Source organism: Thalia democratica, chromosome 2 (assembly GCF_965202585.1).
Source record: "Thalia democratica chromosome 2, ktThaDemo2.hap1.1, whole genome shotgun sequence".
NCBI lineage: Eukaryota > Metazoa > Chordata > Thaliacea > Salpida > Salpidae > Thalia > Thalia democratica.
The window spans coordinates 35,209,711-35,227,174 of NC_139166.1; the positions used below are offsets into that span (position 1 = coordinate 35,209,711).

Genomic DNA, 17,464 nt, shown 5'->3' on the forward strand with positions numbered 1-17,464 from the left:
TGCTAATTTAAGTAGTTTAAAACATTTTATGTGGTTTCAAACTCATTTGTCAATAGAATATTATGTATAATTTAAAAAAATTAATATAATTGGATTTTTATAATGTATCTAATAAATATTTTACGAAAAAACTACTATAGTTGTTTTATTTTTATTGAAAAGCTGGATGTCTAGTAGTGTATAATATCTATAATTTAAAATATTACTAATTAATCTTATTGAAAATTAGACAAAATTTTGCTTTGCCACCTTCAATGCCATAATCAAATACATTCAAAGGTGTTATTAAAACAAACACTCAAATTGAAAGTGCACATTAAGAATAACAGCAAGCGAAAAGAGAAGGAATGTATGTGTACAGTGACGACAAAAACTGCAAAGTGCAACGAATTTCACGGCAGCCATTAAAAAAGGGAAGTCAAACTTCATAACAGTGAATAAAAAGATGAAAAAACAACAAACGCTTCTCTATTTTTTTTTGACGCACTTTCGAAATTTCTCACTTTCAACAGAAGAAGAGCGCTATGGCGGCGGCGCAAGCAGAAACGTTGTTAAAAAAACAATGAACTTACAAGAAACGAATTAAGCACTCAGGGAAAAATCTCTCAGGTACAGAAGGCGAAAAAGTACAAGGAGAAGTGTAGAGGTTTTGTTGTGTTCGTGGCAAACAAAATGCACGAAGCGGGAAAACAACGCGCGCAATAAAAAGTTTATCCAAGTAGTAAGCACGAGACATGAAAACTTTATTTATTACGCTTGAATACACACAAGGACTTGATTGGATCGTTGATATTGTGCTTGAATTTGCCCCGTTATTAATTCTATCTTTTTTTTTACTTAAATATAAAAATTAAACAACTGGAATCAGCAAAACTCTTGGACTTATGTTTTAAAACTTTGAATCTGAAACAGTTAAAATAAAGCTCATTTTAATTGTTTTAAAAACTTAATAGACTACCCTATATCGCAAACAAATAAAAAAATTACTTATCAAGTCCGCGAAAACGGACAAAAAAGAACTTGTTTTCGTCTGCAATTTGATGTCGTTGTGACGTCACAAGAGCAGTGGAAATTAACACAAGTAGAGAAATGAGAGAGAGTAGACCAGAGTAGGGAAGATTTACTTGGAGATATTTGCTGGTAGGAATTGTATCAATTACAATGTCGCGTACCAATGTTGCCCATTAATTTGTATTGCAATGTTTGAATAATTAATTTCCACGCCTAACAAATTTGCTCGCTCTCTTGTAAGTTTTGGATTTCACTTTTTGTGTATTTACTTATGGTGCTTTGTTAGACGTAAAATATAAAGACTGAAAACAATTGAATATTAATCCAATGCTGCTGTAAACAAACACAAGTTTTTTTTTCTGGCTTAATTTACTTATGGTGTTTGCATAAACAATTTTTTTTTGGAAAACTAATAGTCAGTTTGCGAAATTAATAGTCTCACTTTTGTATAAAATTATGCAAATATGTAAACAGAAAAACAATTGTATACACGGAAAGAAACTCTTGAAGTTTAATTTAGTTATATAATAAACAACTTATTTTATACTATAAACATATAAACTAGAACTTTTATAAAATTGTAAAAGATCATAGAAAAAAAATATCGCTTACAAAATAATTTGAAACAATTTTTTTTTCTTATTTAAAATATAATGATAACAAAATACTCATAATTAGTAAATTAATAATAATAGTTAAGTGTATTATAAATAAATATCACACAATTTGTATATTTCTTAAAAGTTCTAAAACATTTAACAAGGTTTATGAAATTTTACTGCTAAAAATATATTATTTAAACTTGAAAAAAATTTAATTAATAAATTAAGTGTTATTTAAGTTATTTTAACTACATACAGTAAAAAAATGTTTCTCAAAACACTCATTTACATGCAAATAAAATTAATCGTTTTACCATTTCATTTTTAAACCACTGCTAACAACTTATGATACAATTAATGTATGAGATATTTCATGTAAACTTTGATTAAGTAAAATATAAATCAAACATCATATCGTGTTTTAATATAGCTATTAAAATTATGTAACCAGTTTTATACTTTGAAAAATAAAATTGATGCTTAGTTTAAATAAAATTTAGTAGTTTTTTTTAACTTAGTCAATAATCAATGTATATCAATATTAACAGTAAATAAAATTTAAAAACAGTTTAAATCATAACTTTTATAATTTTACAAGTTTCTACAGTTAAGCTATACAGTGAAAAACTGAGGTCAAATAAGTTAAACTAAACGTAACTTATACCAATAAATTTGAGTGAGGTAACAGCTGTTTATATTAAAAATATTTACTGAAAAATACCGAGTTTTCATATACGAGTTAAGCGATACGATATAGTTATAAATATTTACTTTATCAAAAAACTTAATTACTATTTATGTAAAATATTGCTTATGTAATAACTGAGAAAAAACAGTTAAAATTTGCTGAGACAGTTGCTGATTTTATCATGCTTTAAACCATCGTTAGCAATGAACTTGTAGTTTTACAATCTAAATACACATTAACTAGTCTAAATATAGTAAGAGAAAGAACCAATGGGCTTACTCAAACCAAAGCATTGAATTAAAGTGCTTTAAATTTAATTAAAACTTATATTACAATTTAACAAATTAATTAATTAAACAAACTCAATTCTGAAAAAATAACTTTTAAATAAATAAGATATAACAAATTAAATTTCACGTCGATAACTAGTAAAAAAATACCTCTTTAACGTTCTCTGTTACATCTGGAAGAGAGTACAAACCATCCTTCACAACCAGTTTATTGCTTCTTACAGCTTTCTTGCACGAGTTTCGTATGAAAACTTTCAGAGATATTCCATTCAAGCCCTTATTTTTATATAATTAAATTTTATTTGTTTTTTTTTTCATGTTATGAATTCATATTTTTATTTTTGACCCCATGTCATAAGATAGTTTTAATTTTTTAATCCAAATCAAAAATTTTTAAGCAAAAATAGCTAGACTTTAAGTTAATATTTTAACTAAACAAAGTTTATGTCAAAGTATATACTTATATGAAACTGATTTTAAAACATACTAGGGTTTTATATACTTTGTGTCAGTTTCCGACATTGTGTAAAAGTACACTTCACGCACAGAAATATGAGTATAAAACATTTCTGCTGCACAAAAATTGCTAGGAAATTTAAATTCTTGTAGTTAATATGCATCATATCTTATAATTAGTTATGCATTGTTTTTATTGCGTTACAAGTATCAACATACTTAAACTCTATAAACTAATACAGGGTAATAGAAGCCAAACCAGTGATAAGTAAAACATTGTGTCCATAACTAATTATCTGAATAGACATGCATTAGTTCTAGTTACACTACTACTTATTTATAGTTGAACAATTTAAAAACATAAATTTAAAATTCTGTGATAAATTCATAATTTTAAATCTACATTACTAGTATGAAAATCTTAAAAATACAATCTTATATATATTCTTATGCTACTAATGATTTAACATTACTACTTATAGTATAAATCAATAGTCTTTAACCTTTTAAAAATCTGCGCACATTAAATAACTGAAAAATACATTCTGAGCAAACCAGACTATAAAAATAATTAATATAATTAAAAGGAACTATTTTGTTTTTTGTTCTGAGTGAATATATACAACGCGTTAAAGACACTTTTTCTTAGAGAAAAAGATCAAGCAAACGTCATCTAAAAATAATATTTGACTTAACTAAATTTTTTGAGTACAGTAAAACAATTTCGACATAAACTAATGTAAACAGGCGCACACTTAGAAAACTACTAGTCTAAGTTCAGTCGGTATTAAATTTTTAGTTGATTTTTTAACACTTATAGAAGCATTGGCAACAAAGAACTTTTGTTTCTAATAAAGTAAATCAATTTTTACAGCCAGTAGCTTATATCCTTGAAAAAATAAACTACATTCTTAAAAACACTTTTTCAAATAATACAGTTTTGACAAATCACTTTTAAAATTTAGACTTAGTAGTAATTTTTTCACGGTCTTTTGAGAAATTTTCAATAAGAATTATTTAGAAGTTAGACCTTTAGCATAATAAATAGGATCATAGAATAAATATAAATGCACATGGTTAAATAACCAAAAATATTTTTTTTATAACTAGGTCACAGAAATAGAATCTTAAAAATAATTACTAATAAAATTTATATATCATATGATTTTAAATAAAAAATGGAAAAATTATACAGATGTAAGAGCTAATGTTGGAACAGATGGCTAAATGAATGCAATAGATTTTTTTTCATAACTCACATCAACTATATATAACACAAAAGGGAAGCAAAAAATTAAAAATATTTATAAAAAACTTTAAAACCCATTTTAGTTTACATAAATCAAGTAAAATGTTGTATAAAGTTGTATTAGCTCAGAAAACTCCACCATATATATTAAAAGTAAGAGAAAATAAAGTTTCTCTCAACTTTTTCGCCTTAGCTAATTTAACTGTTTAAATATTCATAAGCTAGAAGCACAAAACACTTGAAAAGTTTAAACTTTTAACAACTTTTGTAAATTGATACCTCTACCAAAAGGTCATATTTTAGTGGTATTCAATAGCTTTATGTAATGTTAAGATTAAAGATTTTTTTAATTATACTACACTAACTTCACTTTAATATCATTATTTATTATAATTTACATTTTTAAATCAAACATATTTTTTATCATAAAAAGTTAATTGAAATAAATTACAATATTTTAATGTATTTGATTATAAAAATTATAAGAGAAGTTTTAAATGTTTTATTGATCAAAATCAAACATTGATTTACCATATTTAAAACTTGTGGATAGCTCTACTAATAAGTAGTTTTTATTAACATTTTAGACAAAAATCTTATCTTAAAAGTTAGAATTAACTATGTAATACAAGTTTTCGGGAAAGTTTGAAAAATTTTAAACAAACATTCATAAAACTTTTTGTTCAAAAATGTTAAGTTTTTTTTTATAATTTATATAAAATAGTAGACAAACTTGTATATAGTAGTTAGTAGACACGAAATCTTCTAAATTTTTAAGCTCTCCAAACTTTATCACATCCAGCGCCATCACCAACACTTTAATTGGGTCTTCGATCTTTAAGGACAGTAGAGTAAAACAATTATAAAATTTATAAACAACAATATGAATATTATTAGTAAGTGTTGCTTGAAAAAAATTTAGAAATATAATTGATTATTCAAACAAATTATCAATTTATTTTTTTTACAAACAGTAACTTAATAAAATGAAACAATTTAATTGAGAGTTTTTATTAATTTATTAAATCAATCTAATAAAAGCAAAATACTTGATATAAAAAATATTTAATTTAAGATCACTGTTTTCAAGCACTTAAAATTTACAATAAAATTAATTAGTAAATTTTAAATATATATATTACAATTTAATAAGAATGTTCTATTTACTGCAAATATAACATGGAACACAATAAATACAAACCTTGATTGTTTTATGTTGAAACATTGCCTGTTTAGGTACTAAAGTTATGATAGGAAGCTTCACCTTAGAAGGTGATAAAAGATTTTTTTTGCTATATACATCTAAATGTTTAGACGGAGACAATGTTAATTTTCGAGATTTGGAAGGCTTGATTCCTTTTGCTTTTTTAAGTATAGCTTTTGTTTGATTTGATATACTAATTGTAGCATTAACTTGATTTTTACAGGCTGCTTTTTTAACTAAAAATTGATTCTTTTTAGATGTTTCAGGTTTTTCTACATTTTCAGTTAAACAACTTTTTTTGTTTATTTCTTCGTTATTCACAGCATCAAATTCTAGTTTGCTAGACAACAAATTTTTGGAAGAAATATTAGTTTTAGCATTATTAGATTTTTTTCGTTTTTTCTGTAGACCTTTGTATTTGTTAGCATTACTGGTGCTAAAATTAGTAAGTGGGTCTTTATAAGGGTCTCGGTAGGAATATCCTTTTTTTGTTTCAACCTAAAAATTTGTTCAAGCATAAAAAACTTCAAGCTGTAATTTAAATTCATCATATACAAATATAATATTCAGTAAAAATTAAACAGAGAAAAAATACATCTTTTAAATGAACTTATACAAGTAAAACTGTTTACAACTTACTTGCATGTTAGAACTAAGAAGAAGTAACATAAAATGAATTTATTTAAACAACTTTATTTAACTATTTATAGCTAAACCGAACTGAATTATGAATAACAATATTCTATAAAATGCTGTAAATAGTATTGGCTAGTAAAAACTTTTATTATTCTGCTAAAGAAAGTTTGGATCAAATAAAAAAATTACCCCAGATTTCAACAAGTAAAAATTATGAACAGGTTTATTTTTTTGATAAGAACAAGTAAAAAAAATGACCCTGAAAGTTTGAACAAGTAAAAATAATGAACACAAATATATTGTAGCAAAAAAATAACTACTTTCAAAAAATTTTCAATTTGGTCACTTTTGCACAAGTGACAATTTTGCATGAGAAAAAAATTAAATAATAATATATACAATACATAAATAATAATAAAAAATTAAACAGAAAAAAATTACCGACCAAGGAAAGGTTAGGTGTAACAGTCATAGTTAAAATATATATATAATTAAATAATATTAATCAAATATGTTCTTTAAGGCCATACAGGGGGGGGGGGGGGGCTAAAACACTTTTTTTTTTCAAAAATTAATTTTGGCTTTTATATGAAAGCTTTAAGTACAAACTACAAGCTAGTTTTTATAGAATTCAAAAATATCATTTAACTTTTGAGATATTTTATTTTTTGTAAAAAGTTTCCGATACAAACGTATGGACCGTTAACTTTTTGGGGTCAATTTTCTAAGAAATTTTTAAAATCACTAAAAATCTATCTCCTCATTCATTTTTTAAGCAATCTTCTTCAAATTTTCAGGAAATGTTCCTTATATTAAAAGAAAAAAAATAATTTATGAATTTAAAAAACAAATTAAAATAAAAATTTTGAAAAGTTTTTTTTTTCAAAAAAAATATGTTTTTACTTAAATTTTTTTTAATTCCAAAGTAACGTCTTTTTTGTAATTGTATAAAGATTAGACGTTAAAGTTTGAAGAAGATTGCTTAAAAAATGTAGGAGGAGATAGATTTTAAATAAAATAGTCTTTTTTTGCTGTTTTAGTTTTCCCTTCCCATAGGAAACCTATTATGCGGCTCAACTTTGACTGGTCATAATTCAAAATATAATTTGAATATTTTAAAACGATAAAAAGCACATTAAAGCTTAGAATAAACTCTTTAAAATAAGATCAACTTGTAAAAAACATGGCTTATATTCAAAAATTATGAACTTAAATTAAAATAACAAAAAAAGAGTAGTTTTTAATTAAAAATCAAGTACATTTGGGTGAATTAAAACATTACTAACAGACTAACTGTTAACGAAAATTGGTAAAAAAATGTGAAAAACAGATTTTTAGTTAAAAAGTCTTTTTTTTTCATTTTAGTTAACACCTTTATAACAAACCTATTGACTCGTCAAGTTTGATCCCTTATACTTCATTAGTTACTTTTAATTTTTTTTAAGCAGAGTTAATTGATTGAATGCTTAAGTATAACTTTATAAAACGAAATCAACTTTTAAAAACTAGGTAGACATGTCTACTGTCTAATACTTTTGATGATACATACAAGAAAATTTAAATCAAGTTGATTTTTTTGCAAACAAAACCAATTTGAATTTAAAAGCTGTACTATACATTACTGAAGTTTTTTGGATCCAAAAGTGAACCTATGGATTGAAGAAATTTAGACCCAATTTATTAAATAAAATATTTAATGTCTGTTAATTTTAGTAATTTAGGTTTTAGTGACACATATCATCAACTATGACACAAATTAAAAAATTAAACATACGAATAGAGATACGCAGAAATATTTAATTTTTGAAGTTTTTTTCTTATAATATTTATTTTTGTTTGTTGTTTAACAACTATTCAACATTATCAGCATAAGGTAAACTAAGCATAAAGGTTTAAATTAGAAGTCGAAAATATTTTCAAAGAATTTAAAAAGACAATCCTTCAACTATATTTTATTCTCTATTTTTTTATTCTTATAATGTTTCTTAACATAAATTGTTTTAAGCATTTAATATTTATATGGTTTTACATAATAATTTAGCTGTATTAAATTACTAAAATTGCTTCAGCAGTAAATAGTTTTTCAAAACAAAATGTATAAGTAAATTTTTAAAAGTTAAGTCTTTAAAATATTTAAAATAGTCTTTTAGTCATTGATAAATATAGGACTTTCTGTTTTGAGATATCTTATTAATATCTACAAAAACTAATATGTTATTAAAAATATCAGTATTTCTATGTGCTTTAGCCTTCATAAGCTTCTGAGATGGGCTAAGATGGATTCTGAAATAATTACCTCAAACTTTCAGAAAGTGCTCCTTGAAGTACTTAGAAAATTTTGTTAGAACAAAATAAATAAAAAAGAATTATATAAAAAAAACCTAAAAATTTTTTATTTTTTTGTTTTTTTGTTAATTTTTTTTATTTAATTTTTTAAATTTTGTTCCAACTGAATTTTTAATAACTTCAAGGAGCACTTACTGAAAGTTTGAGATAAATATATCTCACAAAGCGTAGGCAATACAATTTTAGTGATTTATAGTTATTTGCCGTTTTAGTATGCGCCTCCTATAAGGAACCTATTACAGTCTTCGACTTTGACCATTTATAACTCAAAAATTATTTAAGTTTTTAAAATCTGTAAAAAGCAACTTGTAGCTTAGTTAAAACTCAATAAAATAAGACTAAATTATGAAAAAGGTCATTTACCCCCACCCTATGCCCTTAAACTCTACCAAAGAGTGTTATTTTTGAGACAATGATCTTTTTAATCAGAAACTTTTATATATTTAAACTAAAAAACACTAAAAACAATAAAATGTTTAAGTTCTAAAAAGATAAGGGAGTAAGGTATACAAAAAAAAAGGTAATAAAATTATACATCGTTCAAATAAACATTAATCAATATAGTAAAAATCAAATACGCAGTTTATGTAAAAAAATTAAATATTATTTAGAAAAAGAAATATTTTAAGACAAGAACTATAAAATAATAATAATAATATCATAGTTAAAAATTAAAATTTAGATAACTTACTTTTAACAGTTTATTATTTTTAACCATTTCACTAAGTGCAGTTTTAACCATATTTTCATCATATTGAGTTGTTTTAGTTATTTTTGGCAAAATTCTTTCTAATGAAGGTTTTTGTTTTTGATATCTGATCTGTAGCATAAATTAAAATTTTCATTTACACTAAATAACTAACAAATGTAGTTTATTTTTAATATTTGTTTCTAATTATATATTTGCTATCTTTTAATGATCCAAGGAATAAATTCTTTTTAGTATTTAAAATTTTTGAAGTATCAGTAAGTAAATTGATAAACAATATCAAACATAATATTCAAAAACAATTATTATATACCAGTTTGTTACTTGATATTAAGGGCATAGGGGGGTAAACACCCTTTTTTGGTTTTTGATCTTATTTTATATAGATTCTACTAAGCTACAAGATGCTTTTTACAGATTAAAAAAATTCAAAATAATTTTTGAGATATAGCCGGTCAAAGTGGAGGCAATAATAGGTTCCTTATGGGAGGCACAAACTAAAAAAAAAATAATAATTTTATATAAAAAATAAACAAAAAAAAAACAGTTTTTTTTTGTTTTTTTGTTATAAAATTTTTATTTTTTAATTTTATAAAAATTCCTTCCGACAGAATTTTCTAAATATATCAAGGAACATGTCCTGAAAATTTGAGGAAGTTAAATCAAAAAACGTAGGAGAAGATAGATTTTTAGTGAAATAGTCTATTTCTGCCGTTTTAGTTTGCGCCTCCCATAAGGAACGTATTGTTGCCTCTAACTTTGACCGGCTATATCTCAAAAATTATTTTGAATTTTTTTAATCTGTAAAAAGCATCTTGTAGCTTAGTAAAAACTATATAAAATAAGATCAAAAACCAAAAAAAGGTGTTTACCCCCCCCTATGCCCTTAAAATAAACCCTTAAGTAAAAACATATAAAATAAAAACTACTTATACTAAAATATCAAAATGAATAAACTCAAAAAGTTTTAGCTAGTGTATCTAATTGATACTTATAACTAATTACAAAATAACATCAAGTATATTGAGCCTATGTATTGAATGATTACTTACTTTGTTTACAGTAAAAAGTAGAAGCTTTTCTAGCTCAACATCTATTTCATTATGTTCTTCCATCATTGAGGCTTGTAATTTACATTTCCAAGATTAAAATGAAATTCTTTTTTTAAGTACGACCTTTAGTTAGCATATTATAAGTATTATTTAAGTTCAACATGTAGTTCAAAAGAAACTATAAAAACTTTTAAATAATTTAACTAAATAACAATTGACATAATCACTTATAAAAATTATAAGTGTATAGGGAGTCAAGAACATTTTTTACAAAATTTAAGATTGTTATATTAAAGCTATAAGTATGAATTTGAAGTCAATTTTGATAGAGTATAAAATTTTATTTAACTTATAGGTATAAAAAATTTGTAAATCCCAATACAAACGTATAGACTACAACTTTTTATTGTCAATTTTCTCAAAAAAAAAATTGTTTCTAAAAATTATTAGGAAATATATCTTATGTAATTAACAAGACTTTTATATTTAGACTTTGAATGTTGGAATTTCATCAATATTAAAAAAATAAATACTTAAGACTAAAATAAATGGTGTTGGTTTTGAACTTTATTTTTTTTAAACTAATAAAATTTATGTATTAAAAATATTTAAATATTAGTAATAGAGTAACTGTAAAAATTTGAACAAGATTTGTTAAAAAATGAAAGAGAAAAACTAAAGAAACATATTGAGCTCAACAACTGGATTATTTATATCTCAAAAAGTTACTCTGAATTGTGTTAAACAGTTAAAAATGTCTGATGGCTAAGATAAAACTCTCTTAATTAAGATGAACTGGTAAAAAACAAAGTAGACCCCTTTATGCCCTTAATAATATCAAAATAACAATTTGTTTTTTAGTAATTTTGTATTAACTTGTAAAAACATGTAGTTTCTAATGATTCTAGGCAGCAAATACATTTCAAAACAGTAAAACTAGCAAAAGGCAACCTGATTTTCACAATAACTTGATAGTTGACAATCAATTAAGTATGAGTTTCTGTCTTAAAAAATGTTTTAACTTTATATTTTTTAGTATTTTGTATTTTATCATAAATTTTTTCTATTGCACTGTCTACTTAAATTCCAGAAACAAAAGTTAAACAGTCATGTATAAGATACAAAAAAAAGTATATATATTTTTTGTTCTAAATAAAAACAATTAGTCAAACAGATTTCAATTAAAAAACTTGATAAAAATAAACAATTTATAAAAGTATATAGGTTTATAGCAATATCAACTTTAACAACTTTGGAATTAGCTTCTGTTAAACTTTTAAACTAAAAGTGTTAAAGCATTTTAAACTTAAAAAAAATTAAATAAAAAAATGTTTGATAGGTGTTTGTTCTTTATATTTTTGAAGCACTCATTGAAGTTCATTAGTAACAAGCTAAATTACATTGTAAAAAATGTAAACAAGGTAAGTAAAAATTTTGCAAACAATTAATAATTTCAAAGAAAAGTGGTTTAAATTATTTTTTTAATGTTTGTTGAAAATTACAGGTTTTTCTGCGTATCAAGACTAAATGTGTATGAAAAACTTTTCATATTAAGTCCAGTGTTTTATAAATTTTAAGAAGTTAATCTTGTTTTTACGCTAATAACTAAACTAATAGTTGCTTTTTACTGCTTTAAAATCAAAAGTGACTTTTAAGGGCAAAGGGATTTAAACCTGGTAGTTAATAGATATTTAATATAAATAGAGAAGTAGAAAATTTTTTCTTTAATAATGTGTGCCTCAATTTGTGTGTGTAACCAAATTTTTTTCAAGTCTAATCTTTATAAAAGAACAAGTTTTTAGAAAAATAGTTTATAAATTTCTTAACAAAAATATTTTTATCAAAATTATACAAAAAAAAGTTGTCTTTATGTTTTTTTAACTATTTTTTGTTTTTCACTATTTGTTTTTATTATAGAAAGAAGCCTAATATGTTTAATCTAAAAAGATAATTTGTTTTAAACAAGCTATATAAATACATAGTATTTAAACAATATAACAGAATACATTTCATTTTTCTTAAATTTATTATAGTACTTTCGTAGTAAGGCTCATCAGAAATTGTATCTTACTAAAATAGAATGAATACAGATTGAAATAAAATAATTATGATTTTATTTAAATTTGTATTCATTTGTATTGTAAGTTATGCACAGGAAAATTGCTGTTCAAATACATAGTAATAATTTAATTTATTTATGATAAACTAAAATATTTAATCAACTTTATTTCACTATATCATAATCAATATAAATTATTGTATTGATACAATCACTTTATATTGTCAAGTAAAATAGATTAACTATTTAAGTTTTATTTTTTTTTATGTATTTATAAAATACAAATTTTTAGCCAAAAATGACATCCAATATAATATATTTTCAATTTGTATTGGTGCAACATCATCCTAGGAAATTACCTTATTTGGTAATTACCTAGGATGATGTTGCACCAATATCAAGCTGAAATTATATTATACTAGAAGTCTTTTTTGAAAGTAATTGAAGGTTAAAAATTTAAATATTATAAATACATAAATAAAATTTGGTAATTATTTAAGATGATGACACACCAATATCAAGTTGAAACTAAATTATATTCTGTGTCTTTTTTGATCATTATTTTAGTTAAAATTTAATGTTTTAAGCTTAGTCTAAAAAGATTCTTTGTTTTATACTAGCTATATAAATACAAAAAAGAATTGAATGTAAATATTGTAAACTAGTAAAACTTAAATATTTAAATATTTTATTTTACAATATTTTAATCAATAGAAAGTATTGCATTGATTGAATTGTCTTATATTGTCAAATAGAATCCATTAAATATCTAAGAATAATTAGCTATTGATAAGTAAGTCTAATTCTGTTTATTTATTTGTATAACATAGATTTAAAATCCAAAACTATGGTTAAAAAAGACAACAAATGTTAAATATAAAACTTCAGTTAAATATTGGTGCAACATCATGCTAGGTAATTACCTAAAATGTAAGTAATAAAAACACATAAAATTAAATATTTAACTGCTCTTATTATTATTTGTCCTGGACAAGACGTTAAAAGGTATCCTTGGTGTGCAACTTAATAACCAAAAGGTTCTTTGTGCACCAGATCCTAGGACCAAACATTTTGAGAACGTTTTTGTCGTTCAATAAACTATATATAATACAATATAAAGCATACAATAATTTATATCTAATACAATATTGGAAAATGAAATCGATTAAATATTTTAGTTTAGAATAATTAAATTTAATTCTTAGTATGTATTTATACAGCTTGTTTAAAACCAAGTATCTTTTTAGATTAAACATGTTAGGCTTAAAACATAGATGTTTGGCTTAAATTATTGTTAAAGAAGACATTGTATCTAATATAATTTCTGATTGATATTGGAGCAACATAATCCTAGGTAAATACTGCTTTTTTAACATAAACTATGTAAATAAATTGTCTAGATCAGTTTTGTTTCAAAAACCCTCCAATATGTGTTTAGTTCTTAAGAACTGCATATTTCAGGATAATTCCTAAATCATTTCAAAATTTTATGATATTAAAATATTTAAATTTTCATAAAATAAATAATTAAGAACTTTTTTTGTATGTGGTTTTAAAATCCATTATGTTTACACTATTGTTTAGACAGTATTATCAACACCAAGTAATTCTACTTTTTTTAATTGTTTAAGCTTTTTAAACTCAAAAATAAAAAGTAATGTCTGTTAAAAAAATTACTTTACTTTATTTAATAAAACAATGACTTGTCTACTGTTTTTAATTTTGAATATCTAACTAATTAGATTCTACTCAGTTAATTTGCAGCTAACCCAGATTACAGTTCGAATTTAATCTTGTTTTTATTAAACATCTAATAAAGTTTCTCTTAACACACCAAAGATTATATTTCTACAAGTTGAAACTTGAATTTGTATGATAAGTCGATTAGTTGTAGATCAGGGACTAATAAGGATGTAGTATTATTGTTTATTGAGCGATAAAAAAAGCGCTCAAAAAGTTTTGTCTAAGAACCTAGTGTACAAAGGAACCTTTCGGTTATCGAGTCGTACACCACGATTGCAGTGTTTTAAACTAATTTAAATGGTCATGCAATGGTATATGTTAGTTGAAAAAATAAAGTTCAAACTTAAACAAACCTTTAAAATTTAAACCACGTTTTATTCATTTCAAAAAACCTTAAAGCCTTTTATATATTTTTTAATAACTAAATTTCATTGTACCGCGATTGCATCTTTAATCTTATAAACTGTAGAAATAAAAAGTAAGTTCTATACGTCCTTTATTTGTGTTTAATTGTTTTGTTATCATTTACAATTTTATTTTAGTCTTTTTTGTTGAAATGTTTAATTAATCTAGTTTTTCTTGTTTTAGCTTATTCTAATAAAAATAATTCTTCTTCAACTTAGGTAAAATCTAACTTTTGGTTTAATCAAGGGTATAAAAGTCACAATATAACCTTAACCAAAATCTATCTATTCTATTGATAATCCCGATTCCTGACCCAACTTTTTAACATCAACACTTTAGTATTACTACACTAGAAAACATTAAACAACAGTTACCAAACAGTTGGATTTTTAAGTCTTTTAAAGAATAGCTGCTTTTTAATAAATAATTGACTTGGTTTAAGATATTAGCCATTTCAGATTGTTTGTCTAAAACAGTTTAAAAAAAAATATTTTGTTTATTGAAATTAACGATATTTCTTAGTTCAATGAACAGCAAAATTAAAATTATTATGTATAAAAAGGTAAAGGAATACTATTTTTTTTCATAAAAGCTCATTAAATAAAACCCCGGCAAACTGTGCTATTCAAAAAAAAAGTATTTTAGATAAAATACAGTTCAATCCAACTTTTGCTGGTCTCAGTTTGCTGAACCCTAATCTTAACATAGGTTTCCAAAAGAGGGCAACTTTACCAGGTCAGTGGTTGAAAGCTAGGCAATTTTAAATTAGTGGATTTTTTTCGCATAGTAGATTTTTCTTAAATAAAAATTAATAAAATGTTGTTCTGTTTTAATAAGCTATAAAGTGTTGTAAGAGTTATATTTCTAAGAACCATGTTTTAAAACTCTAATTTTACTTAAACCAATAGTTCACAGCTTTTTATCAGTAACGTCTAATTTTATTAAAAAACGTCTCTAGCGGGCCGAAAATATTTAAAAAAATTTACTAACCAATAACAGATACTATTTTATACTAAAAGTATAGTAGTATATGCAATAATGCACCATTAGTAATAAGTTAATAATAATTTAGAGTTCTAATGCAAGTTTTTAGTACAAATTCTCTTTTAATTTTGTTTTGTTATAATTTGAAGTTGTTTAGATTAAAAAATATATTTTTTTTAGCTATAAAGTGCACTGCAGCCCGAAATTTTCCAACACCTGTTTTAAACAATTCCTTTCTTAGTTGATTATGTTAAACTACATAGTTATTAATAGTTTATTTGTGCTACTTATTATGTATAAAAATTTGAGACATAAGACTTTAATAAATTATTTATTCTAAACAAAGTAAAATCTATTTAGGCTAACCCTTATCAATCACAGCTGTTAGTAACTAAATAAGAGTGAAATGTGAGCAAGCATATACTTATATTTACATCATAAATACACATTATAACACGTCCTGGACATGACTTTAAACTGTATCCTGGTGTATAACTCGATGACCGAAAGGTTTTTTGTACACCAAATTTGAGCTTTTTTTTTTCATTCAATAAACATTGAATAACTAACAACAATTAGTTAAATTTTTCAATTAAGCATGAAATACTATTGAATACGTAAACAAGCACTTTTGTTATACTTTATATAGATTAGACTTATTTTATTTTTGCTTGAAAAGGTCGCAATCTCTTGCCACCGAAACCGGTCGCGAATAAAATAAAAAATTTGCATAAATCTATTTATAGATTAGACTTATAGAAACACTATTGTTTACATAGTTTATTCCTCAACGTTTTTATAAATAAAGACTCTGAAAAACTTAAATGGTACAATTTGCGTGCTTTACCTAAAATTGAAAAAAATTATAACTATAATAACCAACACACTGTAAACTATTCAATGAATGTTCTACAATAGCAGAAGATTTGTTTTTTGTTAATAAAATAAAGTAACAAACCATTTTCTAACTGTTTTTGAAATATGTTGGTCGCTTCTTAAGTAAAAAAGTTGAGATATACGTCTGATATAGACACTTTCACTGTGAAATTTTAATTTAGAAATGATATTGCTTTTTTTCTAAGTCGGATATGACATTTTGATAAATATCATTTTATAAACCACAAAGATTTATTATCTAAAGACTTTTTTTTAATTTTCCTATCGACTATAAAAGTTTATCAAAAAATGATAAATTAATGAAAAAATTTATTTTAAAATGCAGTTTACAAACTGAAAAACTTGAAAGTTTTAAGTTAACTGGACCAGGATCTGATCACGACCGGGTTCTAACTTAAAAAATGATTGGGACTTATTTCTGGCCGAATCATTATTTCAAAAGTAAATCCAGATCCGGTATATCACTACCCTTAACTATACTTATTAAAACTAAAAATATTTTTATATATTTTCATACAGCTCATTAGCTATTTGATAAAGCAGCAATTTATATTTAAATAATTTATCTAAAACGTTTTTCAATTATATAATTCTTTTATGTTAATTTAAAACTTCTTTTTTTTTAATTATCAGTTTTAAAATAAAACGAGTTAGTATCACATTAACTAAACTTAAATAGATTATCATTGAAAAAAATAAGCAAAACAAATCAACTTTTAATCAATTTGTTACAAAATTAAGCTTAAGTTGAGCTCCTAGTTGCGAAATACTTTTCAAAACTATTAATCTAAGTTAAGATTATCATACAGTATATTAAATAAAAGTATAAATTGAAAGTAGACTATTGTGTAGTAAGACTTTAATAGGAATTTACAATCACATAAAAAGGTAAAAAAAAGAAGAGTTGTTTGGAGATGTAATTAAGTAATACATTAATTTGTATTCAAGTATAACAAAAAACAATAATAAGATAAACAAAGTTGCATGAAATTTTGACCAAAATAATTTTTGAATTCAAACCAAAAACAAGCTGTAATTTTTTCTAAACAGTCTGTGGATTTTGCTAATTTAGTTTTGTTATGTTTATTTTAGATTTTAACCCTGGACAAGACGTTAAAGGGTATCCAAGTAGT

The 17,464-nt window shown here is 23.7% G+C and overlaps 1 protein-coding gene across 7 annotated transcripts in view; it reads right to left on the bottom strand.

Annotated features, from left to right (window-relative positions):
* Positions 1-10,369, bottom strand: part of LOC145830177 (uncharacterized) — a 37,485-nt gene extending 27,116 nt beyond the window's left edge. For all 7 annotated transcript variants that reach the window (XM_082938086.1, XM_082938083.1, XM_082938085.1 and 4 more), the window contains exons 1-5: positions 10,244-10,369; positions 9,174-9,302; positions 5,498-5,998; positions 5,030-5,131; positions 2,742-2,867 (exon numbers count right to left, since the gene is read on the bottom strand). In XM_082938086.1, the coding sequence (XP_082794212.1) occupies positions 2,742-2,867; positions 5,030-5,131; positions 5,498-5,998; positions 9,174-9,302; positions 10,244-10,309 (924 nt within the window). In that variant the 5' untranslated portion in view covers positions 10,310-10,369. The remainder of the gene's footprint in view (positions 1-2,741; positions 2,868-5,029; positions 5,132-5,497; positions 5,999-9,173; positions 9,303-10,243) is intronic.
* Between the last annotated feature and the right edge of the window lie 7,095 nt (positions 10,370-17,464).